The 27,229-nt window shown below is 44.2% G+C and overlaps 1 protein-coding gene across 3 annotated transcripts in view; it reads right to left on the bottom strand.

Moving 5' to 3' along the window:
* RBFOX1 (RNA binding fox-1 homolog 1) overlaps window positions 1–27,229 on the bottom strand; it is a 1,962,586-nt gene that overhangs the window by 4,370 nt on the left and 1,930,987 nt on the right. For 2 of the 3 annotated variants that reach the window (XM_032460724.1, XM_032460725.1), the window contains 2 exons: window positions 13,317–13,369; window positions 52–127 (listed from right to left, as the gene is read on the bottom strand). In XM_032460724.1, coding sequence (XP_032316615.1) covers window positions 52–127; window positions 13,317–13,369 — 129 coding nt within the window. The remainder of the gene's footprint in view (window positions 1–51; window positions 128–13,316; window positions 13,370–27,229) is intronic. The other variant, XM_032460726.1, reaches the window with a different exon arrangement.

The raw sequence follows: 27,229 nt of genomic DNA, 5'->3' as shown, positions 1-27,229 counted from the left end.
GAAGGGAAGGGAGGTAGGAAGAAGTGAGGAAGAGGAGGAAGTGGTACTCACCATGGCACCAACGCCGTAGGTGGGGGCTGGAGCAAGTGTGTGGTGGTAGGGGTCGGTAGCATAAACTCGTCCGTAACTACGAGGGAAACAGAGGTGGAGATTAATCCATCACAGGCAACTTCAAAGTAAATAATAACAACCACAAAATACAAAATACCAAGACAGTGCAGAGGGGCCCTATTCCTCTTTAGAAATAAGAAACATACTCCAGTCTGCCACGTAACATGAGAAAAGTCCGTCTGTACACAAGACAGTCCTTTGTCCATTTAACATTGCTGATGACATAGGTATGTAGTGTGTGTGTGTGTGTGTGTGTGTGTGTCCTCTCTCTCATACAGCCCTTTCTACCCTGCTCACGTAGCTACTTCGAAGACAGAGGCAGGCAGAAGAAACAGCTTGGAAGAATGGTTTTAAGAAACCCAGGACCCACAAGAGACAGGTTATAATCAAGAGAGTGTCCCTCTTTTCCTAGTGTAGATGTCACCACACAAGCGAGACAGGGTGGGTCAAACAGGGTGGAGTGATCCGGTCTGTACATTTAGGGTCCAACATCTGAGAAAGGGAAAGCAAATGTTTTGAAATAGAAGCATCTTTGAAGGGTTTGTGGGACCTCCCCCTCCAGTCAAGAATTAGAGTTTGATTTGGTTTTGATCCCAGATTTATCACCCCAGAATGTCTATCTCATCAATCTACAGCCACGTTCTGGGAAGGGACACATTTCAGACTATTTCTTGATGACATTCCCTCATCTGTGTGTTTTCCTTTTTGTTTCCCCCTCACTCTCTCTCTACCATCTGCTCCCTCCACTTCCAGGACCTCCAGCACAGGCTTTAGAATACCAATGTAGAAGGGATGGAAACCTAAGGCATTGGATGCCTACTGAGTATCTGGAACTGAACAATGCAACAGATCAGAAATTAGGTTTCAGAGAGGTTGAGTCACTTGCCCAAGATCACAGAGCTAGACAGAGTCAGAGTTGATCCTTGAATCTCTCAGGGAAACTCTCATGCCCTTTCCATGGTTCCATGCACCATTCCTTGAATGGCCTGCCACGTACCTTCTTGGGAATAGTTTGAACATCGCTGTTTTGGTAATGAGCAAAGCTGAGATGCAGGTTAGGTTAGGTTAGGGTCTCTGGAAGCCGTCTGAAATGGAGATTCTTCTGCATCTGATTTGTTGAGGGGTGCTTTCAAGAGGAGAGAGGGGCAAGCAAGGATGTGGTCTGAGCTGGAGTCTAGCTTCTATCTGATCCCGAGATCAACCAACACCCCAGAGTTGATCCCGTCTGGAGGCAAGTGGCTTGGTTGGTTAACATTAGTGTAAGTTAAGCATTAGCTGGGGGCTTCCTCGCGGGGTAGAGATTAATCTCTGAGTTGAAGGGACCCTTTGGCAGAGGGTAAGTCTCTGAAGAAGGAGGCAGCTGTGTGCCATTTGCAACCAATAGTCTAGAGCAACTGGGGGATGGGTGGACCAGCCACTCCATGGGGTATGTGTAAATTATCAACCTTCTTTGACTTTTAAACTTCCCTTTAAAGAATGAAGGAACAAGGCAGGAAGAAGTCGTTTGTAGTCTCAACCTTGGGGCCTAATTTGCACGGACTTTATTCCTCTCCATCTCTATCTTTTCCCTGCTTGCCTTACCATCTTCTTTCTCGTCATCAGTGGGTAAGAATGTATGGGATGGATCTCATACCAGTGGAGCTTGGGAAGGTGGAAAAGGCTAGGTGAAGGTCCTTCTAACTCCCAGTCTAAGGTAGACCCCAGACAGAAAACAGATATGATCACCCCAAGTCCTCACTGGCCAGGTCTTACTCCCAAGCCCCCCCCTTGCCTGTTTCAAAGGGCACCGCACTCCCATCATCCACAGGAGGCTTCCTGCTTCGAGAAGCCGTGTTCTCCTGATCCTCACAAGCAGTGACACGAATGGATGTTTCTTTTCTGAGATGAGTCTCTTGGTGAAACTCACAAATCGTCAACCTGACCCTCTTGCTTTTCATTCCTTCGGAACACCCTTCATGCCCTTGACTCATCAAAAATGACCTTTAATCAAAAAACTTTTAGGCGGGGAAGGAAGGTTATAGCTCAGTGGTAGAGTAACATGCTTAGCATGCACGAGGTCCTGGGTTCAATCCCCAGTACCTCCATCAAAATAAGTAAGTAAATAAATAAATATACAAATAAACCTAATTACCTCCCCCCTAAAGAAAAAACAGAAACAAATAAAAACATTTTTTAAAAACCTACAAAAATATAAGGGGAAAAAAACCCTAAAAAAATTCTCCCTCTCTCTGGGAGGGAAAAATAGATATAAGTCCAAGACAGGGTGTATTAAGGCAAGAAGAATGATGACGTTTTTGAAAAAAATTTTAGTCATGGAGGTCACTCATGAAACTTGGGTTTCTACCGACATACATAGAAGTAGATACTAATGGGGGAAAGAACATGATGTATGACTTTGGCATTGATTTTCATTTCATGAGAAAATCAGCTCTGTCATGGGTCTAGAGACAAAAAGCAAAAAGCTGTTCATAGGATTGTTTTTAAGGTACTTCCCCCTGGCAAAGCTGGTTGTAGGGAGCAGGGCACAACCTGCGACGGCAAACGGAAAATGCTTGGCCGTTGACTAAAGCGAGCCCACAGCGTGGTGTTCCTTCAAAACAAGTGTGCAGATGTGAATTCAGAACAGTGATTGTTAGTTTTCAATCTAGGGACGGGTTTTTCTGTGGCAGAAATGCCGTCTTTGGGGGAGACAACATAGCGGCCGTCTGAATGCATTGTGTGAAAATGCAGCCCCCCCACCTTTTCCTTCTGAGTCGTTTAATGGTGAATTCATGTTTGTCTCTAATACTGGGCAGAGCTTCAACCTTTGTGTAAAACCCAAGGTAACAATTTGGCAGCGTTCTCTTCCGAGGCAGGAGGAAAATACAGCAGCCCCGAACGATTCCTCGTAAATGAAAAGCCCCCTTTCCTCCTCAGGGTGACCTCTACCTTCAGAATCTGATGGTTTTATTATGATTAATAAATTTCATTTCCACAGAGGAAAAGGGACCATGTCAGCTCCGACCGAAAGCAAGGAGGCTTCTTTTCAAATGCTAATTTCGAAACACACCCTTGTGTGACACTATGGTTTCCACCCAAGGTTAGGAGGGAAGACGTGGACTTGAGCGCTGTTCCTGCAGCAGACGTGCCAGGCACGTCAGCGACCGCACATCCTCAGAGCCGGCCGAGCACAGCCCCAAAGGAAGAAGGGCAGTTCCCAGGGACCTCGACGAGAAGGATGCGCAGGTGTCTTGTGACCGCCGCACTCTGACTGCCCTGCACCCCTGGTGACCCTCCACGCTGCCCACCCCTGGCCACAGCGGACACTAGTGCAGTCAGGTCAGGATGCTGTTCACGGCCCCACATCCCATCCGTCAGAAATTACAGATGAGATCTTAAACGTGTCCACTTCACTCCATTCACGCTCTCACCACCCTGACGGAAGCTGCCAGTGTGTCATCAGAACCAAACTGAAAGCAGCCTGAAGTCTTGTCCCTTAGGTCCTCCTCAGGCTTTTTTGCACTGCCAGCTATTTATATCTGTATCTGTCTGTCTATCTAGCTATCTATCCATCTATCTAGTTAGATGTAAATCTATATGAATCTCATCATATCATCCCCTTGCTTAAAACCCTTCAATGGTTTTTCCATTGATCCTAGAATAAAATTCAAATTTACAAGTCGCCCCTGCCCGCCTCTCAGTCTTATCTTACGCCTCTCTGCCCTTAGCTCACTGTGCTCTGGCACACTGGCCTCATCAGTGCTCCTTGGACACATGCAGATCCAGTTCCTCCTCAGGGCTTCCGGTCCTCGCTCATCTTCCACATGAACTGCTTCCTTTCATCCTTTATCCGATCAAATGTCAGCTCCCGGGACTCACCTCTGTCCCCCACTGCTCGTCCTTAAGCACACTTTCCAACCCCTTTCCCATCCTTCACATCATGGAGCAAATCTGAATTCCTTTTGTTTACTTACCTCCAGGAGGGGTGGTTTACCTGTCCCCCTTCCTGAAGTCAGCCCCATGGGGGTTGGGGCTGAGTCTGTTTTGTGCACCTGTTTCTCCCCAGTGTCGAGGATGACACTGGCCACTGGGCCAGTGAATAAGGGACCAAGCCGATGCCACTCATTGAATGAAGGCAGAGAGAGGGAGGGGTAGAGAGAGAAGAGAGGTCTGGCAAGACCCTGTAGCCAGCATGACAATTCTGTCCGGAGCTAAGATTCTCTCAGCTGTGTTTTCTGAAGATTCTTAGGTCAGCTGCTCCCAGATTCAGTCAAAACCCCTCAAGACACTCAGAAACACAGTTTCTTAAGACTTGAAATACAAGGTGTAACATTTCACATCACCCTCTGAAAGTTCACAAAACACTAGCCAAGTCGCCTTAAAGTTCATCAAAGGGAAAACACCAACAAAGGAAGAAAAGATAACTGCTTTTGCTGGGTAGTTCAGCACCGCCTGCTGCCATCATGAGCCCCGCTCTGTGGCCGGCCTTGGCAACAAGTTCCAACCAGGAGGCCCGCCTGCTCTGGGCAGGGCGAAGGCTTGGGGCCAGAAGATCCAGGTTTGGGTTCTGCCTTGGCAACGTCCTTGCTCAGTGATGCAGGCAAACCACTCTCTCTGAGCCTCATTTCCCTTGTTCATAAAATGGTTTTGTTCTGTCTGAGCCCTGCCTAATTCACAGATAAAGTGCAAGGAAAGAAACCAGATCCATTTGAAAGCAGTTTGCAGACAGTGGAGATGATGACACAGGGGTTCTTATAGAAAATTTCACAAGCCAGTCTCTCACGCCTGCCCAGACTGTGGGTCTGCAGAGGCACAAAGAAAGATCCTATTCTAACAGGATCACGTGTAGCTCTGGCAATCAACTCACAGATGCTTTTGGAGTCAAGATCTGTCTCCGGTACAAGTTACAGATGTAGTTTAAATTGCTGTGTTTGAACTTAAGGTGATGTTGGCATCAAATGAGTAAGTAAGCTGCCTGTTGAATGGGAAATATGAACCCTTGTTTGTTAAAGTGCTTGGTCAACTCTACTGAGAGATGTAAATACGACTTACCATTAACATCTTCTAAATCTCGCTACAGCAAGCTGGATTCTAATGAAAGACAATAGGGCCATGTTGGTGCCCCACCCCAGGGTTTTAACAGTCAAGTGATTTTCTCATAGGGACGCAGGTAGGTCACTCTGTAGATCTGAACTGAGTCTTCATGCCCCTGGGACTTTTCACTCTTACTTTAGCATCACCTCCCCATGCCTTCTGTCCCAGAGACGGCTGGGGAAATCCCAGCGGGGCAGAAAGATGAATAAAATATGCTCGGCCATCAGATGGAGTTCACAGGGTGGTGCAGGTCTCCTGGACAGCCCAAATGCAGCCTGAAGGTGCAAAGGCATGTGTCCCCACCACACAGAGCATGCAGTAGAGTATGCCTTCAAAACAGGATACCTCACGAGGGATCAGAATGCATGCCCCCAGTTTCTGCAATGCCATGAGGGGCTACAGTGCCCTCCTAATTATATCTAAGATAGTTTGGAAGGTATTTGGGAATTTAATCCATGCAAGTCACATACTTGCCGCACAAACAGGGTCCTGCACCATGGCCCCGTGGTTCCAGCAGCCTGCAGTTTGGAGAGCAGTGGTATAGGTCCCCATCCCTCTCCTGTGGTCTCAGACGTCAGTTGCTCAGTAGGTCTTAATGAATACTCGCTGCGGAATAGTCCTCTGTGACCATGGTAGCCATCTCCTAGTCTAAACTAGGCAAGTGCTCATACAGTTGTAGACCATGGAGGTGACCAGGCTTTATTCTAAAAGCTTCCCAAGATATATAAGTCAGAGGGGTAGAAACAGTCCCATAACTCAAAACCTCCAAGAAAAGACAGGGTAGAAATGGAAGAAGTTCTCTAAGATGAACAAGGAGCCATCCCAACCCAACCTGACCTTTCTGAATTCTGAATTCTGCTGCTGCTCACTTCCTGAGCTTGGATTTGAAATGATCATCTTCACAAATCACTCTCTCTCAATCTCATGACTCTTTTCCTCAGAAGTAGGAGGGAAAGCATCTTTGGGGCTCCCTGGCTTCTCACTGGGAAGCCACGGAGTTTGTTGTTACGCACGGATGCCTGAACTGTGTGGACAGAAGTAACCACGTACACCCTGAGGAGTCCATGAGAACCAGATCATGCCACCCACGGCAAGTCAGATGGCATCATCCTTTCCATGCCCTTTCAGTGCAATTCAGAACCTCTTCCTATTCTGAATCCCAGCAGAGCAGGTTTGAGGTAAGAACCTTGATTCCACATTCATCAGATCAGAGTAGCAGCCACGGTCTGAGAGTCAAGAAGACACAGTAAGTCCTGCTTTTGGCAACACAGCTCCTCCCCTCTGGACTGTCTCCTTCAACGAAAGACCAGGGGCCACACTCTCTTTAATGCCAAAGCCAAGGCCACCCTCCTTTAGAAAGTCCATTTCACCTTCTATGCGACCTGATGACAGCTCTACCAAATTCACTAAGAATTTCCCATCATGCTTTGAAATCAACATGACACCGCAGCTACAGTTTCATCCCTAGGGGAACCACAATGACAGTTTCCCGTTTGCATCCTTCCTGAGATCTTCGATATGCCTGAAGACAAGCAGGGTTGAACAGTAGCTAAGGATTCCTCGGGGTCAGAATTCCTAGCATCAAATTCTGCTTCTCCACTCTCCCTGCTAAGTAACCTCAGAATGCGGATCTCCTCGCCGAGCCGGTTTCTCCATCCATGAGCGGACATAACAACGGTGCACACTGACTGTACAAGGCTATGGGGGGGCTGAGATGAGGGCTGTGGGTTATCGGTTAGTTAGAAACAGAACAAGTGTCAGTTATGGTTGCTACTGAGATTACTGACAGGATTGACGCTCTTGCTGTCTCTCCACTCCACGTGGGGTCCCTATAGTAAAGCCCGTGGAATACATGCAACAGAGCTACCCCCGAACTGAGTCGTCCTGCTGAACCCCTGTGTCCTGGCGCCACCCCCACCCCATGTAACTCAGATCAAAATTCTAAGAGGTTCTCCAACAGGATGAGAAGGAGATAGATTCTGGGGTCCTGTAACCCAGGGATGTCCCTCTACAGCATACACACACACGCACACACAGACACACACACACTCGGAGACAAAATTGAAATGTGAAGTCAAGACACACTGCCAACATCCAGGTTATCTGCCGCAATAATTTAATTCCAGGTGAGTGTCTCGCCTCTAAGAGGCCAGTTCTTGGAGCACACTGCATTCCTTCAATTCCTTCAATTCTATTCATTTGAGAAAAATGAATGAAAACGTGGCTCTCACATGGTACTGTCTGAGAGGAATGTAATGAGAGCCAGAGATGTGAACCACACAGGATATCATAAGTTTTATAGCAGCCACATTCAAAAACAAAAAAGGGGGGAAACAAAACAGGTGCCATTCATTTTTATATTTTAATTTAATCTAATATATTAAAACATTAAAATTTCAATGTGACATCGACATAGAGATTACCAGTGAAACATTTCACGTGATGTTTGCACTAGGTTTTTGAAATCTAGTGTGTGTTGTACACTTAGAGCTCATCTCCATGAGGACCAACCACATGCCAAGGGCGCAACAGCCATGTGGTCATCAGCCACCGTGCTGCAGAGCACGAGTCTAGAAAAACCTATTGAATGTTCTTCCCACGGGAAGAGGAAAGATGCCTGAAGGAGCAGCCCGATGTTTCCTGGAGTGTGATCTGAGCACTCTTCTATCGGAATGACCTGGGGGAGCTCGTAAGAACGTAGATTGACAGGCTCCTCTCCAGACCTAGGAATTAGAATCTCCAGGGCAGGGAGAGGGGAGGCTGACGCTGAATCTGCATTTGTAATAAGTTCCGCAGGTGACCGTCACCCACGCTGACATGTGATAACTGCTGTTCTATATTTTTAAAAAATTCTGCCCTGATTAGAAGTCCCTTCCTCAGGCTAATTCAGATCTCTCTAGACATCTTTAATTTTCTTAAGGAAACTGATAAAGACATTCATTTGTATAGGGTATTATTATTGCATGTAACAAGCTTTGAACTATGCCTAGTATACAGTAAGCACTCAATAAATGCGATGATTATTACATTCCTTTGTCTGTATGTGCCCTTAGCACCTCGTACTTCCCTTATTATCATACCCATCACATTTGACTGGAAACAGACCAATTAACTACAAATCAATTTGCTGCACGACAACTTTGCTGAATAATCAAATCACCAAAATGTGAGGGAGGCAATTAGGTGAAATTCGCTGAAGGATCAATTAGAGGAATGGCCAATTTGGAAATTTCTTCTAAATGTTATCTGAAGTCTCAGTGCAGCTGCATGAATGTGCAAGTGTGTGTGTGTGTGTGTTCAGGTTGTGGGGAGGAATAGAAAGATGGATGGCGGTAGTGACACCCTCCACAGTGCCCCTGAATTTGCCAAATGTTGCTTCTAATAATTACTTGAAGCATGTAGCAACCACAGGGACTGGCTTCCACAGCATATACAGATGTTTATTTGGTTCAAGCTCATTCGCAGACCCATGTGTCTTATCCAGTGCTCATAAGGAGCCGGGAGTGTGTCCCCAGGTTGGCTCCCCATTGCCACCATGATGGTACGTGGCGTGGTGGAGGGGGTGAGACTTGCTGCTGGATGGAGACCACCTGCACCCGACAGACACACGAGCACGGGCATACACTCCCTTGTATGTCCTTGGCAGGGGGCAGCTGGGAGCCTGGACTCTGGAGCCAAAACAACTAGTTCAAAGTGGTAATTTTCAGGGCATGGGTGATCCTGTTAATTGATTTTTAGCCACTGATTTTCAGCAAAGGAAAGACTTTTGGAGGACTTCCCTAGGACACACTTGGCCTGTGTGACACTGTCTCCTTGGAGATGCAGAATTCTCCCTTTGCCGCTCTGTCCTACACCCAGGCCCGGGCCCACCACACCCAGTGCTCAGCATACACGAGCTGCAGGAAGGAAAGAAAATCTCCCACGGGAACATCTGTTTAGAGAACCATCTAGTTCCCTCGGGTTCCCTCACAGGTTTAACGAGTCTGCCCCTCAACTCACAAATGCTAGTTTTCTAGGAGCAAGACAGCACAGCTGAAGAAAGCGGAAGAATTCCACCTGGGGGTGAAGGTCAAAGTTCCAAGGTCAAGGTGAAAGGAGCACTTGGGGGCAGTGTGGTCCAGTGGAAAAGAGCTCTGGCATGAGATAGACCCCAGTGTGACCACAGGCAAGTTGCCAAACCTCTCTGGGCCTGAGCGTTTTTTCTTTTTTAATTTGCAAACCAAGGATGAGAGTAACATCAGCCTTGCTGAGCTACTGTCATAAATGAGATGTGCATGTATCTATGCAGACACACACACCTGTGTATGCACACGTATGTACACATGCATGTGTGTATATGTATACACTGTATACAATTTATTGTACTTGCAAGTACACAGAATTTACTCAGTAAATGACAGGTAGCTATGACTATGCCCTGGAGAATCCAGCAAAGCCCATATGAGAGACAGTGACCAGAGGGATGAAGGACTTTCCTGCTTTCCTTTCAGACTGTGGAAATAACCAATACACCCTTGGAGCAAGAGGGAGGGCATGGATATTTAACACAAACTGGCCCCTGTGAGTTCCTAATCTGCCAGCACATCCTGTTTGTTCCCTTGTCAAGATACAGCCCAAGAGAACCACTTCTCCGGTCTTCTACAGGGGACTCCCAGCCGTCATGGCTGCTCTTGCCATGCTGCAATCCACCTCACCATTAAGAAAAAAAGTGAGATCACAGCTGATCCTCCAGTGCCTTCCTATCACACTTAAAATCTCAAATGGTTTCTGTGGCCCCCAAGTCCTAATTTGTTTGGACCCCTGGCTATCTTCCGGATACGTTCTCTCCAATTATCACTTGTTCTCACACGCTCTGGCCAGAACGCTGCAAGCATGCCTCCACCACAGGGCATTTGCACTTGCTGCTTCTGCAGCCTGAAATGCTTTCAATTCTTGGCTCACACCCTGGCTTAATTCAGGTCCCAGCTCAAGTGTCATCCTCTCAGAGAGGCCGCTTCTGATCAGTGAATATAAAGTGATACTGCATCTTACTTTCTATCCCTGCCTTTCTTTTTTGATTCATTATAGTGATTTGATGACTTTACATGCAGGTATGTTACATGTTCATTCATGCACATGTTTGAGGTCTGGTCTGCCCTAGGATGGGGGCTCTTTGAAGGAAGGGCTTCTTTTGATTTATTTAATGCTATGTCCTGAAAGCATAGAACAGTGATGACTCAAAACGCATTAATTAACTGACTTCTCAGCTGCTTTGTCAAAATAAGTAACGTGCTTTTCAACCTCCATTCTTGTACGAGACCCACATTCTACCACAACTGCAGTCCCTAGCCAGTCCTGGGAAAAAGTCCAATGATCAGAGCAGCAGGCAGACCTCGGGTTGAAGAGAAGGGAAAGTCAGCTTGCCCTTTCTGCCCGTCTCTTGCAGAATCCAACTCATGACAGGTTCCTGGTGTTACAGAACAAGAAACCGTTGGAGGGTTCAAGGTGGATGTGACAGCCGTGGAAACACGAGTCTTTCAGCAACAACCCAAACAAAGTAAGAGCGAAACAACCAACAACCACTGCTGGAACCGCTGACAGTGAATATCCATTTCCTTCTAGATACAGTCTCGCAAACCACACACGCTCCTGAAACATGTTTCATCTATGTGACCAGCAAGGCAGAATCGGAACTTTGGCATCCTCTACCAAAGACCCAACTGAAAATCATCGCTCTTCCTTTGGGAACTGAAAGAAGAATTCTTCAGTGTTCCCACTGCTCCTATTTGATGACTTTCACCTCCCCACCTCTGCCCCGAGCCACAGACAAAAGTGTCTGGCCATTTCTGCTTCCCACCCTGGGCAGCTGGGTAAAGATAACCCTTCTTTATAAGAACTGCAGCTATCAAAGCCATCAAGCCCGCAACACTGTGATGTAAAGCACCTTGTCAATCTCTTTTTTTAATGTCAATAGAGATAAGTTGCTTTTTTTTTTTTTTTTTTTGTCAAATACTGAAATCCAGTAGACACCAGTATTCAAGAGACCCACCCCGGGGGTTGTTGTTCTGCATATGGAGGGGAGCACTCTAGAGAGTTGTGCTGTTTAGACTGTGGGTGCCCTGGGTTTTTTCCAACTTGTGGGAGATAAGGAAGACTTCATTGAAACCACGAGTCACCACTTTTGTTGACTGCCTGGTTCTGATTTTTCATTTTCATTCTGTGAGGAGGGTGGGCTGGCTGGGAGATAATTCACATTTGATTGATATGGGTGTCTCCTTTTTCATGCCTGATTCAAAATTCAGAGTTCAAATTGAACCTTATGAAGCATACAACACATTATTAATATGGCCATCAAAGCAACAGGGATATCTCTCTCAATTTGAAATTTGATCAATAGCAATTCATTAAGAATTTACTGAGCAGCCATCCTAAATGAGATAAGGTAGGTGAAAACACTTTCTTGACTCAGGCAAACTTTTATTATCTGCAGCCTCTTTTTGAAATACAGTGTGTGGACCACCTGCTTACAACGCAGGGTTTTGTTAAGTCACGGGACAAAATCAATATCTCCCTCTTAGGTTGTGACTTCTCGGTGTTTGATCTGAGATGTCAGAATAGAACCTCAGACACATGGGAACATGCATACACTCCGACAGGGGAGACAGACGCTCTGAGAGACCAGCAGACCCACAAATGATGTTCATTAACATTTTCCGCCAGTGTCCCCCCACCACGCCACCCCAAGCCGATTTCTCCTTTAGTTGCATGCTCCGTTCTCTATAAGTTCTGCAGATGTGAAATGACTCCTGTATCCCAAGAACATTCCCCCACCACCCCCAGCCATGCAACTCTCCATCTCCTACTTTGCAGCATTAGTGCAGTGTTAACAGTTGTCACCACCTCTCAGAAGGAGAAACAGAGATACTGGAGGCAAAGGGTTGAGGAGGGAAAGTAGCAGGGCCATTACCAAAGGGGTTTCGTAGAAACGGAGTAAGCTGTCACTTTAAAAAAGGAGCATGCATACCTCAGGAACTCCCAGGGGGAACACTGTAAACTATTAAAAATGTTGAGACCAACTGTCAACGAAACAGAACAGAAAGGGCTGGGGACACGCTCCTGGTTCTCCCTGCTTCCCTGAGCTCTCTCTCTCCAAAGACTGTGAGCAGGGGGTGAAGCGTTAGCAAACAAGCCTTTGTTCACTGCGCCCTTGGTAACACGTGACTGGTAACAGGTGACTGTCGATTTCATGTGTGTTTTCGAAGGTCATGGCGCGCTCAGTTACATGGGGATGAGCGGTAATGCCCTCCCTGGTTGGCTAAAAGCAACCCATTGGTAAGATCTCCTAGTCATTGTTTTGGTCATAGTTTAGGCTTAAAAGCAAAAAACAAAATCTGATGTTAGTTAAGACACTCACCTATCTTGACATTTAATCAAGTAACTCCATGCTAATGAAAGTCCAAACATAGCTGTTCTGAGCCACATCAAAGCAAAAAGACAGGCATTATTTGAATGGCTACGTCATGCAACGGTGCCAATTTCCACCTGCCAAGGCCTTGATTTCAGAACCAGGAGGCTCTGTCTCTCTCGTGTCCTGCTACTTGTAACAGGTTTTAAAAGAAAGGAAACAGAGGATCTTTAACTAATGGAATGAAGATCCCTTTCTTAGAAGACAGAGATAATTATATTCCCCAATGCCTCCAGCTTTATAGATTCAATCTTTTAGGGCCTATGATATAAATCTATCATTGCATAGAGATCCCAAATAATCACATATAAATCTGTGTGAACCCATACAGAACACGTCCAAAAACATAGAAGTCCCGTGTCTGTGTCCCTAAAATCTCCCCTGTTCAGTATTTTAACATAAGAGCACTGATTATATTGTAAGATTTTACTGTGGCTTCATTCAACATAGTCTTACTTTACTGGGTCATGTATTATTAAAACTGGAAATAAAATACCAACGTTAGCAAAATGCCTACTGTCTTTTCAGACAGCAGAGCCTAAAGGCTCTAGCTATACTCCAAAGATATACAGACTGTTTTTTTTTAACTAAACTTTCTAGCGTGACCAACTGCAGCATGTGAAAGGAAAAAAAAAAAAAGGATACTGAGACTTGGATGGATGCATCAAGAAGTAGCAATGTTTGTTACCTGCAGAGGTGTTACAAGATATTTCATCTGCTGCAACGAAGACGAACTGATTTCTGGAAGAGAAGATAAAATTCACAATACTGCTCGCTCAGGGGGGAAGGCGCTCTCTGCCAACTGGGTCGATGTATTCAGATGAGGGGAGGGAAGGGTGCTGTGTTTGAATGGATGTTGCAAGGAAATGTGTTGCTATATCTTGGACTTGGAGAATTTAGGAAGATCATGAAACAGGCATGCAGGGTACCTTTCAACAAAATCATGGTGATGTCAGAATGTGGACCACAGACAAGCTGTTGCACTGGGATATTAATACTTTGTGTTACTAAAATGTCATCATGCCGGGGTATGTGTCCAAGGCGAAGGCATTTCTACGCTCAGCTCATATTTCTACGCTGGATTCCTATGCTCAAAGGAGACATTAGAAAAGTATTTTTTTTTAGACTATTAGAAAAAAAAGAGTATACTTCAATTAGCTAGGAAAAAAATCATAAAATTCCAGACTTCATTATTATAGTATAATATTCAAAAAAATTTTTAAAGGAAAGAAAAAGAAAAGCTGTCGTTTCAGAAGAGAATGTTAAATGGTGCCGTGTTATGGATAATAATTTCCTCACCAAATGAGGCTTGCTACATAAAGAAGGTAAGAGAACTCATCAATTGAAATAAACCCTGTCTTGCCAAATTATTTTTAATGGTGCGGTATTAAAAAGAAAATAAAAGTGGAAAGTGCTGTTTCACTTTGATTTAGTAAATCCAGAAAGATGATAAAACTCTCTTAAGATGTTTCCAGCTGCGGCATTTCCTCAGTGTAATGTGGCCTAATTCAGAGGGACTGTCTGTTTCTCTAGAAATAAGAATGTCTGTGTCAGGCCGATTACAAAAGTGTCCCAGTGAGATTGGCTAGGTTCTTAAATGCCTCACAAGGAGGAGTACTGAGGCTTCTAATTCTCATTTGTTAGATTTTATGGAGCATTTGAATCATTGGGAACCAAGATAAATGCATTTTTGGGTTTTCGTTTGATTGGTCTTAGTTCCAATGTTTCAAAAAGTATCTAGTTATTGAGCATTCCTTAAAACATCTTAAGAAAGTTTTACTGTTGCAAGAGGTACACTCTGGAATATAAATAGAGCTACCATGTGAAAACTCACTCGAATTTAACATTCAGCTGAAAATTCTATCATTGTGCACCAGTGAAATCTAAACAAAATTATACATGGTCTGAGGATAGTATTTTTTTATGTTTCTTTTCCACATAAGACTTAACTAAGTTCGTTTATCACCTCTCTTAAAACAATGAAAGTCAGTGTTGTTGAATTTTTGCTATCTTTCTGCTCTGACACAAACTTTTCGGGCCCCAGCGATACCTGGCATTGAATTTCCAAGGTTTGAGGAGCAAAACAATTAATATCCCTGAAAATGAAGATGTTTGGGTTGAGTATTTGTTTCGACTTGCTCCCCCTTTGACTTACTCAAGGGGCGTAAGGCACAGGCAGCTCATATTACGCGTATGGCATTCTTGGGTGGCCCAAACCAGCACTTAGATAGGACCTCGGTTTATAGCATGCTCAAAAGAGGGACTTTCCATAACTAGGAATGGTGATCTGGTTTATCCAAAGGGGCAAGCTCTTTGGAATAGCCATTCGCTTATCTAAGAGGGGGGCCTCATTAGTGGGGTCGCTCTATCCTCTCCATGCTCCCTAATCTTAAAGACACTGTGGACCTGCATCTCTCCTCTGCAGTCTCCCTAAGGAGCTGTCCAGCCTGCTAGACTCAGGGAAAGGCATGGGAGGCGACCAATGCAGATTAAGAAGTGACAATTGAATGAAGAGGGAAAACTTGTAAAAATGCAGCCTATGAGTATGGTTATAAAGGAATTAGACCCATGTCATTAATGGTACCAGATATTTAGAAAAATAAGATGATTGTCCTTTACAGCACTCTTTTTTTTTTTGACATGATACACTTAACTCCTAAAAAAAAAAAAAAAAATTTGCTACCGTTTCTCCATTTCCTCCTCTTCCCTCCCTTCCTTCCTTCCTAGCTTCCTTCCTTCCTTCCTTTTTTTCTTTGTTTGTCTCTTTCTTTCTTTCTTTGTCTCTTTCTTTCTCTCTTTCTCTCTTTCTTTCCTTTTTGATAATCTATATATATATATATATATTGGGCTTTTTCTTCAGTATCTTTTTGATTCCTGAGCAAATTTCTAAACAGAGGGGATTTCTCTCATTGATGACTCACTGTCTTCAGAAGAGCTGGATCAGATAAACTCTGACTATCAAATCAAATCTACGTTAAAGCATAAAGAGTTATCACCAATAGTGGTATTTTAAAGAATATGCTAAGTACTCTGCAGCAATGCCAAAAAAGAATTTAGAAACATATTTGTAAAAAATAGTAGCCATGTGGATGTATCAATTCTGCACTTAAAAGAAAAAACCAACACAAGGAATCCCACTACACCCCGGGGGGGGGGGGTCACCCTAACGTCTCAGAAAAGTGCCTTTCTGTGGATCTCATTAACTCCGGAAGTCAACCTATGTGGTCACCCCTCCCCCTAAAATGCCATCTCATCGATTGATAAGTATAATTAATAGGAAATGCCTGGAAAATAACAGTCTGGTAAGGGATACCCCACATGTCAGGCCAGCAGAGGGATCTGGGTGGGTTTCATCGTCGTGTGTCTCTGTCTCCTCGGTGATGACATTTTTATATACAGTTCTGTCTCTCCCCACTTGAACTTGAGGATAACTGATCCATCTTAGACTGCCCATAAATGATATGATCCTCTGGGTGAAGTCATTTACCCCAAATGACCAGAGAGAGATTAACGATGTAGCTGAGAAGCCTGGTATCCCCAAACAAGGTCTGGGAAACTTAGTTCTCAGAGCAACACAGATCTGCTCTGGACAGTAGGGTCACCTCTTAAGAGGGGAAAGGAGGCTGAACCGGAGCCTGTCCCCTTTTGCTAATCCTAATCTGATCTTCACCCTCAACGCAGACCCGAGGATTTAAACCTCAAAAGCAGTTGCACCTGGTTTTCAAACAAACTGATTTGCTTGGTGGTTGTAGACGATCAAGTCTGGCTAGTTCTCAGCCTTGGCTGCACATGGTAAACACCTGGCAAGCTTCTCAAGTTCCCAGTGACCAGTTACAATGGGAAGCTCTGTGCTTGGGTCTCAAGCATCTGTAGTTTCTAAAGACCTCCACGTGACTCTAATATGCAGCTAAAGCTGAGAAGCGCTGGCTTGTCTAGTTGAATGGTTCTCACCATGGCGGCTCCTCGATTCACAGGGAGAGATTAAAAGGGAGCTAATGCCAGGCCCTCCTCCTGGGGGGTCCTGGCTTCACTGGTTGGGGACTGCGTCTGGAAAGAGGTTGTGCAGGGAATGCTTGGCAAGTGAACCTTATATCAACCGCAGGGGAGAAGCACTGGGTCTGGTACAGATGTGAGTGGAAAGGGGGTTGAGTCACAGAATCTCTTGCAGATTTTGCTTCTTTTGCAACTTCCATTTTGCCACTCACTGTGCTAGCCTCTAAGACAACCAAGGATGCAACCCCAGGAACACCTCACGTGGCCCAGGAATGGTTACTTCTGGCTGCTGGAGGCCTTCTGAGAGAATGGACCTGAAACCTCGTTTCTGAAGGAGAAACTGGTGAACAGTAGCCGTATTATTGTGCTCTCTGGTTTTACTTCCTTCCCTGTTCCTCTTACTTTACCACCTCCCATGGGTTTACTCAAGATCGTCTTGGCTAGTTCTTTCCATTTTTTCCTTGTGAGTCTGCATCTAATTCTCTTCCATTTTTTTTCATCTAGACTTCCCTTTTTTTTAATTTTTTTTTAATTTTTTACCCCTCCTTCTACTCCAGAATTTCTCACACTTCCCTGAAGACAAAAATTACCTAGAATGCTTGGTAAAAATAGATTCCAGGCCTTGGATCCTGACCACCTGCATGGGAATTTCCAGGAGAGATGTCAGAACACCTGTAGACCCAGCCTGACTGGGGACCAGCTCACACCTCCAGGGAGGAAATTGTGGTTCCAGGTAATTCTTACCATGGAGAAATTTGGAAAATCTTGCTGAGAGATCGCCTGCAAGCTCATGTGCATTTTCCTTTCAGAGCCCACCTTCCCCGGGAAGACTGTTTAATAGAGGGAGGCTTTGTGGGAGACGAGAGGATTTCTCATCTCAGAAAAATAAGGAAATAGTAAATTACCGAGCACAAGGGTGAAGGCAGTGGTCCTCTCTGGACTCCCTGGAATGTTGACACTCAAGAGCCACGACCTCATGTTGATGGAGCCCCTGTCCATGACGGACAGTTGCCAAGTGCTATACATACGTAATCATTCATTTAATTTTCCTTACATCCCCTCTTACTATCCCCGTCTTCATAGATGAGGATACAGAGGCGTAGAAACGTTATGCAGCATGAGCAAGCAGTTCAGGGATGGAGAAGAAATCTGGACATAGCTGGGTTGGCTCTAGACCTCAACTCTTACTCACGGTCTAAGATTCTGTCCAGGGGAGCTCACAAAGAGCGTAGAGGCAGCTGATGGGTGCGGGGTCTCTACGGAGGAACTTCCAAACACGGTTCTGAGTCTTCAGTTCCTCCAAGACAAAATGATGGAGTCTTTGGACTCCCCTCTGAATAGGACGTAATTGAGGCTTGAGCAGGATAATTATATTCTGCTGTAACAACAACTTGGGGTGGGGGGTGGCATGGCATGGGCTACGGTCTTTCTTTTTATTCTGTCACCAGACTCCACGATGGTTTCCGAGGGTTTCCACAGACCCACCACCTAGGCTCTGGATCTGACTCAGCTGGTGGCATGTTTAAAGGAGGCCTGTGGACTCGCCGTGTCATCCTTACTATCCCGCTATTCATCTTAGGCTGCACCTCATCTCTTTGCAATTTTCTTTTCTTCTGAAAAATCACCCACGGCTGAATTCTAAGAGTCAAATTAAAAGAATTGCCAGCCAGGATGGCTGGAGGGGATGTGAGAAACTCGGTATCCAGAACCGTCTGGCATGGGTGGGGGTGGGGGGAAAGGCCAGGCAGGGAGTGTGCTCCCAGCAAATAAGACTGGTTTTTAAGTTTTCCTGTTAAAGATTCTGGTCATTCATCACTCTTTGGCCTCTTAATGCTTTTTTGTCACGATTGTTACCTAAACCTCTGGGCTGGATACCATTCATAGTGTTTCTGCTTGTATCCAGTGCTATGAATACTGAATCTAACACACAGACACACACACACACACACACACACACTGAGATGTGATTAAAACTCTCCAAGGCTATCTACTAAAAAAACCCTACAGCCGGAGAAGTGGGTCTTCTGGTCTGGCAGATGGCAGCCCCGAGATGCACAAAGACGATAGTGGGACCGAGTCAAATTAATCCTATCTGTAGGCTCTGGGCAATCTGTTGGTTATAAAGCAGAGCTTCTTAAACCTGAGGGCCCATTACAATCAGCTAAGATTTAAAAAAAAAATATATATATATATATAAAATACCAACAGCGAGGTCCATTCCCCAGTCATTTAAGTCAGAATCTTTGAGAGTGGCTCCCAGGCACAGGGAGACCCGAAAAGCCACTCAGGTGATTTTACTGTATCAGCCAGCACTGAGACCTCACGCCTCACTGCAGGAATACTTCTCAGCACATATGTGCCCTGCCTTTGCAGAAAACAAGAGCTGCTGCGTCTTTTAGTTTTTTAATTAAATTGCAGTGGTGTTGATCTCCGTAATTTATAATTATTGATAATGATAATAAATATTTAATATGTTCGTTATGGTTATTAATTTCTAGCACTCTGCTTACTAGGTGCTCCCCTTTGGACCTGTAAAATTAGGTGGAAATGCACAATAATCAGATATTCTGGTTGCTCATCTTAAAATGTTGCTGGAAGGGCCATGTGGAATCCAGCCATGAGGGCTTTCTGAAGAATTACATATGACATGCAGAAATACGGTGCTCCTATTAAAGTCTTATTTGGTGCCTTTACTAAATAGTTTACTGGTATTGTTCATTCACTCCTCAGATGGTTAATGAGGGCTTGCTACATGCCAGGCACCCAGCTAAGCTTGAGGGGTTCAGCGCTGTGCGCCTGGCCTTTAAGTCACTGAGGAACAGCTATACTGGGCTTGGCTCTCTGGAAGCTCATAATCTAATTTATATTTCAATTTTATCACCTTGAAAAGGAGACTTATTTGCTTGTGATCTGTATTTTACCATCCTTCCCCTGACTCAGTTCTAAAACTCTAATCAAGAATTGTACAAATCCCATTCAGATTCATACTTTTTCCTGCCCTATTATTTATATATATATATATATTTAGTATTATATGTGTTTCAAGAGGCTATGGCAAATTGTAGAATAAGATGGGTTATAAGCAAACCAGCCAGTGAATAGATTGTCTACAGACTCCTCTGAAAGGCTCTATCCAGATTTTTGTATTTTAAAAGGGGAATACATTAACACCCATTCAAAACTATTTCACCGAGCCACTGTTCCTACGGCTAACACTGCATACATAACGAAGTTTAAATGCAAACGGGGTTAAGGACTGTGAATCTGTCCCCAGTTTGAAAAGTCCACCAAGAACCTCTGGGTTTTGGAGATTCAAATGCCCAGGCGGCTCCACTTCCTGGAGACCTTGAGCACAGAAATGTTAGTTTCTCCAACATTTAATAGTCTCCTCAGTTCCCACTGTGCCTCTTTTCTAGGCTAAAGTGAAAGAGAAGTAACTGAATCTGGAAGCCAGGCTCAGTCAGGCACAAGCTGCGTTCCAACAGAAAAACCATTTCACCTTTCTGGGCCTCAGTTTTCTCACCTGGAAAATGGGAACGAAAGTAGCACACACTCCTCTTAGGTTTGTGTGTGTGTGCAGATCAATGAGAACATGAGTGTGAAAGCACTTCATTTGGGGGAAAGTGCCACTTCTTTTTCTGGGCATGTGGACTCATGAAGAATACAGTCTTCTCTTCCCCCACAAAGAGGCTGGGTGTTTGTGTTGTTAAGCCCTGGGCTCCCATGGTTTTAGGGCAAGAGGGTGAAATTTAAGAGCCTTTTGAGGTCATAGGTCATTTTAAAGATGGGCTGGGCCCTACAGGAAGGCCAAATCCCACCTCAGCTTTGGTCGGTTGGGTCAGGACAGCAAAGTTGAGGACAGAAGGAGCTTCTCAGGGGACTGAGTATCTATCCCAGGGTGGAAATGTGTCTGGCAGGGTCTCTGAGCAGCATGTGTGTTTCCTAAGGGAACAGCTCAGTGGTTGAGCATGCACTTAACATGCACAAGGTCCTGGGTTCAACCCCAGTACCTCCACTAAAAAAACCCACTCATGTTGGGGAGAGGAATCCTGAGCTGCTGGGGGCTCAGGTGGGGCATAGGGTGTCCAGGCTGAGGCTCTGGAGGGTGAAGAGGCCACACTGAGAAGGTCTGGGTCCACCTAGGAGTTATGTGCAAAATAAAGTCAGCTGATGGTGGAAAGTTCCAGAACCTTACTAACCCCCAGGGGGTTCCAGTGCCCCACTACCACGACAGCATTGGACTTCTCACCAGTCACAATGGGAAAAATGCAACATAGGCAGATTAGGTTTGAGTTCATCTCTTTGTGGAGCAACTGATTTTACAGAAATCTACAGCAGTGTCACTTTGAGGGCTGGGTTTACACTGGGAGAGCTGGCGGTTTTTCCTACGGAGCTGACACATCCCTGACAGCCTGAGCTCCTCCATGGACAGAAATGAAAAAAAAAATCCAGGAGAAGGATGAACAGAAGGACAGGCTGTTTGATCTCATGGTCCTCAGTTCCTTCTTGCTTCAAAATTTTGTCACTCAATCTCTTTCCCCCCCAGTTTTGAGATATGATTGACAAATAAAAATCTTATATAATTAGATTGTACAATTTGCTTTTTTAAAGGTGCACAAAGTGATGATTTAATATACATATACATTGTGAAATCATCACAACAATCAAGCTAATTAACACATCCATCACTTCACAGAGTCACCTTTCTTGGTCTGTGGTGAGGACACTCAAGATCTACTCTCTTAACAAATGGCAGGTGTATCTAGTTTCAGATTTCTAGAATACAAGTCGATTTCAAAACAAACAAAACAAAAAACTTGTAGAGTTGAAAAAATTATTCTAACTCAGAAAAACTACTTCCCCAGGAAGTTACTCATTTTTGAGTCAAGAACAAAACAAAATATGCCCATAGTTTAGTGATGCTGCTGCTGCTGCTGCTGCTGCTAATAATAATAATAATAATAATAATAATAATAATAACAACAACAACATTCTGGGTGCTGTTTAGTGTCAGGTGCTCTTTGAGGAGCCAGCACTCATGTCCACAGTGAATTTTCACTACAACCCAGTGAGGCGGGCATCACTCATTAGCCCCACTTTAAAGATGAGAAAATGGAGGCTCAAATAAGCCATCAGCTTGCTGGTATCGCCTCGTGTTGTAAGTAACTGGCCTGAGATTCAGGCTCTAAGTCTGCAGGTGAATGAGCAAAGGTCTGCTAATGTCTGCACCAATCAGAGTAGGTTCAATGAGTATGAAAGACCTTGTTTCACGTGTTGAGCAGGCCAATGACAAGTTGAGCAAAAGCACAGGTTCTCAGAATGTTAGTGTTACGGTGGGTCCTAGAGTTGGCCTCGTCCAAAAATGACTTGCACTTTTAAAGGGATTCAATGTCATTTGCTGGCTTTGGCCTATATATTCAGTGCTTTCAAATAATCACATACACTCTAAAATATCTGTCTATCAGCAATTAAGTTATTGATAATGCCAGGCTTTTTTTTTTTTAACCACCTCTTTTGGTTTATAAAGCAATGTTCACTTTCATCTCTATCTGATTCTCATTGGTATTAATACTGCCCATTTAGCAGATGACCAAAACTGAGGCTCAGTAAAGGTAAGATAAATCAGATGTGACTTTCCCAGGGTACATTTTACAATGGTGTGAGTCTACGGTATTATGCAACCAATGAGAAGATATTAGCATGGAATCACTTTCATTATTCTTGGATCTTTAGGGTAAAGAAAATGATTATTCCGGGACCCTAGGCTAGTTTGGGGAGGGAGTCACAATAGAATGGATTGTGGAGGGTGCCCAACCATTGACAGCTCTTAACTTTCTCCTTGAGGAAGAGAGAAAGGAGACAGAGATGGTTCCAAACCAACACTTTACAAAGACAAACGCTCTTACACGTGCAAGACTTGTGGAGGGAGAGCCCCGCATCACCATTATTTGCTGCCCACTGGCATAGAATTGAAGCTCGCTCTCTAGAATGGTGCTCCTCCCACTTCTTACAAATCACCCTGGGATCTTGAAAATGCAGAATCTGATTCACATGGGACTCGAGATGCTGCATTGCTCACAAGTTCCTGGTGAGGCCAATTTGGTTGTACTGGGAGCTACACTTTGCAGAGCAAGGCTCTAAGGACCCTCCCAAGGAACCACTGAAATTTCAAGTAATCTTGACTTTTTCAGAGCAGAATGAGGTAATCACTTCTTTCCCTGTTGTTGGTTTTAAGTTCGAGACAGAGACGTTGATGAGAACAGTAGAAAGAAAGCAGAGAAATGACCAATTCTGAGAAATCTGCAGAGCTGATATTTTCCAGGACACATTTTAAAATGCCCCCACCCCCAGCACCTGGGCTCATATTCTGTGCACTAGAAGTAGTCCGCAAACCCTCTAACAACGTAGAAACGATGAAGGAAAAAAAAAAGTCCCTCATCTCTTAATGCAGTCTGAAACTTCACATTAAAAATTGGACCGTGAAAGGCGGCAGGGACTAAGAGGATGCTTGGAGCATCCAGAGATCCTAGTTTTCCTTTTAAAGAAATCCCATGGCTGCAAAAACAGCAGGAACCACTGATCCAGGTTATCAGATGTGTGATGTATTTCTGTCATCCCGGGCCAAAGCGTTTCCATCTAAGTGATTAAGATAATTAAGGGAAGGGTGTGTTTGGCTTAGATTCTGTCTCATGTCCCCCCACAATCTATTGATCTGTCCATACATTCACACATCATAATGCAGCAAGAACAAGCCTGGTAACAGTGACAAAATCGCCGAGTTTGTTTCTCCTTACGGAGATTCCCTCACGCTCTCATCTTCCAAACTACCATCCCCCTAAAAGCGCATAGTGGTCCCTACTCTAAATGTTTTGTATGTTAATTAAAGATGAAATGCACTATGGTTTGGAGGAGAAGCTAATTGCCGAGGACTCCATCCCTGTGTTTCAGAGCAGGGAGAAAAAAGGAGAAAGCCATTTATTTCTGTCCAGTGACTGTTCACATGCATGTATGACACACCAAATAAGAAAATAAGACAGAGGCCACGTTTAGATCGAAATCAGTTCTCCTGGCCAAGAATTCAAAGTTCTCTTCATCGGCACAAGAGTCAGAACTCGCTTTGCTAACTTTAAAAAGAATCCTCGAAATGTTAAGTGAAAAGTTCGCTCTTACCCCAAAAGAGAGATTTTTCCAGTGTATCTGGTGGTGACCAAAAAATAAAAGGCCAAGCGGAGAGGGCTTAATTTTTGTCGCGTTCATGAATGCTTCGTGGGCCCAGAGTCTACCGGGTGTGTATTCCCTTCTAAGTAGACTGGAATACTGTCTTCCACGAGCAAGGTTCTTTATTTGCAACAGAAGTGGCTCACCCAGAGGCTTCTGTGTACAGGCGCTCATCGGAGACTTCTGACCTGCCTCTAGAAAGCAGAAACCTGCTTTCTCACCTGCCTCTAAACCCTTCACAGCTGAGGGATCCTGATGGCGCTACTTGAAAGATAGGTTTTATTTGCTTTTCGGTGGCCTATCAAGTCAATGATCTGCAACCTGGGAAGGATGTAATTAGGCCATGACATGACCAAAGGAGTTGTTACATCCTGTCTTGTCACTGGCGCACGTGTCTGCCCACATGGCTGTGACAGCTATGGTCTACTGGGTTTGGAATTTCTGTTAATGTCTCCCCAACTCCTTCTTGGTCCAGTCTGTTGACTATTATGGGCTTGCTCTTTTTTTTTTTTTTCCTTTTTACTGCTTCAATTAAATTACATATTCATCCACCAGTGCATAACAGTTGTTAAGAAGCTGTTATGGATTATGGACCAAAGGCAATTAGTTCTTGAAACAAAAAATTAAGCATTTTTTTTTCTTTTAACGTGTGTGCGTGCAAATTAAAAATAAGAGAAACTCAGGAAATACACCTGTCAGTAACAGTCATGTTACTTTTCAGCACTGAGAGCTGTGTGCCCATAAACACAAGTTCCAAAAATCACACTGATGCTGCCATCCAGAGCTATGCATACCCTCCTTCACTGTTTCAGAGCCACCTCACTAGTTACCAGATGGAATCAGTGTTGATCTCCAGAGTAGGTTGGCAGAAAATATAATTATCTCAGTTATCGTAATTTTTTTTTGATGAATGCTCAGTCAGAACTATTGATCCATAAGGAAAATAAATCAACAAGAGCATGAAATGCCATTCGCTTTTTAATCATTAAGTTGCGTCTTAGTTAGGACTATTTGAAGTTGCAAACGTGCCTCTATCCTGACTTCATAACAATAGCATAAGGACGTAGAAACAGGCCAGGACGTGGACTGACAGACATTGGATTCAAAGCCCAATAGTCGGACTTCCCAGAGCCTACATCACCCTGCCTGGACCCCCCAGCTCCCATCTGCACACTGGGGATTCTACTTAGGCTGACCACCCATGTTCTGCTTGTCCCGAGACAGTCCTGGTTGAAGTCTGTTGTCCCGGAATCATGACCAACAGTGCGTCCCTTCTCTGTCCCGTTTTAAATGATCATTATGTGAGCGCCCTAACTATACTGCTTACACGATCCAATTGTTTGTTCCAATGTTTTACATAGTACCTGACGCACAAGAGACACTACCTGAGAATTAACTTCAAAGCAGAAATCTACATGGTGAAAAGATTTAAAAAAAAAATTGGCAGGACACAGTCTAAGACTGCTCCCTTTAAGAAATCCTGACATATCAAAATCCAAACTTTGAAGGACTGATCAACTGAAGGTCTTTCATAGCTCCCCACCCGCAAAAAAAAAAAAAAAAAAAAAAAAAGGAAAAACAAACCAAACAGGAACTATTCCTGGAATTCAGTGGATTAGAAGGGATTAGATTTGCATACAGTCCTACCTATTCTATGTTAAAAGGCTTGTCAACTGGTAATCAGTTGATTGGTTTTGGTCATTATTCTTCCTAAGTGTTGACTCTGGAACCAGTTTAAGAAGCAACAGACTCAAACTCCTGAATTTCGGAGATTCAGGTGGAACTGAAATCTCCTACATCACTTTGGTTTCTTCCAAACTCACTTCTGGTGCCCAGAATTAAAGCTCTTCACTGGCTAGGTTATGGAAATATACCAATAAAATATGAAAAATTTGAATTTATGCATATGAAAATGTGAACATGCATATAAAAATAAAAACAAGAACACTTTATGTTGTGCCCTTTATGTGCCAAACATTTCATAGGCAGTGTCTCCAACTTCCAAACCACTCTGTAAGGTGGGATCAGTTTACCCATAACAGATGCAGTGATGGAGTACGAAGAAATTACTTCTCAAGGTTGCTCCACTGAGATGCAATAGAGCCTGGGGATTACGGGCATCTGCTTTAGCTTTCAAGCAGAGCTGAGCTGAGCTGAGCAATTTCTTTATCCCCCTCCCCAAACTTGCTGTCCTCATCTATAAGATGGAGGTGGCGACATCAATTTAATAGGGTTGGCATAACAGTCCCAGGACTGCCTCTGTAAAGCACTTAGAATGGTGCCTATCACATAGTGAGGACTCCACAAATTGCCGTTGTTATCATTGCTATTATCATAATTATGGTTATCATTATCCCAGAAAGCGATCTGAATCAAAGTTTGCTTAGCCACTGCATTAAACTCTAAGGCATCTTAGTAAATAGTGCAATTAATAAAGTCCTTTCTTTCCACCTAATGAACATTTAACAGGAGCGTTGCCATATAGACTGCAAGTTTTATTGAAGACATTCATTTTCATCTGGTACGCGTGCCTTGGAATGGCAAGCTTACAGGCAATACCTGTCTCTCTCCAGTTACCCCAGAGCTGCCTAGAATCACTAGCTTCACTTTCTCCTCAGAAGGGGACCGTGAATCACCAAAAAAAACCCCCAAATGAATCAATTAAGAAAGTGAACTTTACGCTAAAAAGAAGAATACAAATATAAATAAACTAAGAGTATATCATACACACCACGGTGTATGAATATATATTTCCGCCTGGTATTCCAGTGGTGGGGGAAAAAAAAAGGATGTGCTTTTCTGGGCACTGGAGTACAGTGGGATATAAATAAAGACATTAGTGACTCTCTCCTCTGCATTTCTATTGCAAGTACACTGAATGTCTTTTTTTTTTTTTTTTTTTTTTTAAATTGCAGAACCCAGGAGAGCTCATCAGGATGAGGAAAACAGCAGAAAGGGTTAAAAGCTAAACTCAAGAACAACTTCAACAAGGCACCATCAAAAAAGATACTGAGGAGTAACCACTGTTCACAGCCTTGTTTTGACTCAGCAGGTTAGAATCTGAATCCAAGATAGCCTCCTCCTGACCCTGGGTCCTTGTCTTAATTGTGGAGCTGGCATGCCTACACGTCTGTCCCGTCTGGACATCCGTGGACTAAGCCCCCAGTTCCTCGTTCATCTGCGAATGCCATTCTTGGCATTCCCCAAGTTTGACGATGTCCTCCCTCTATTTTCCTCACCAGTGGATTTCTCAAAAAAGACTGAAAATGTAAATAAAATGGGCTAGGGAGTCTGCTGTGGACTTGCCAGCTTTTATTTTGCCAAGTGAGAATGTTAAAAACAAAATGGGATACAAAAGAAGAAAGCAAAACGAAGCTACCACTTGCTGTT

The sequence above is a fragment of the Camelus ferus genome, chromosome 18 (genome assembly GCF_009834535.1).
Source record: "Camelus ferus isolate YT-003-E chromosome 18, BCGSAC_Cfer_1.0, whole genome shotgun sequence".
In the NCBI taxonomy this organism is placed as follows: domain Eukaryota; kingdom Metazoa; phylum Chordata; class Mammalia; order Artiodactyla; family Camelidae; genus Camelus; species Camelus ferus.
This window is presented reverse-complemented; position numbering and strand designations above follow the sequence as displayed.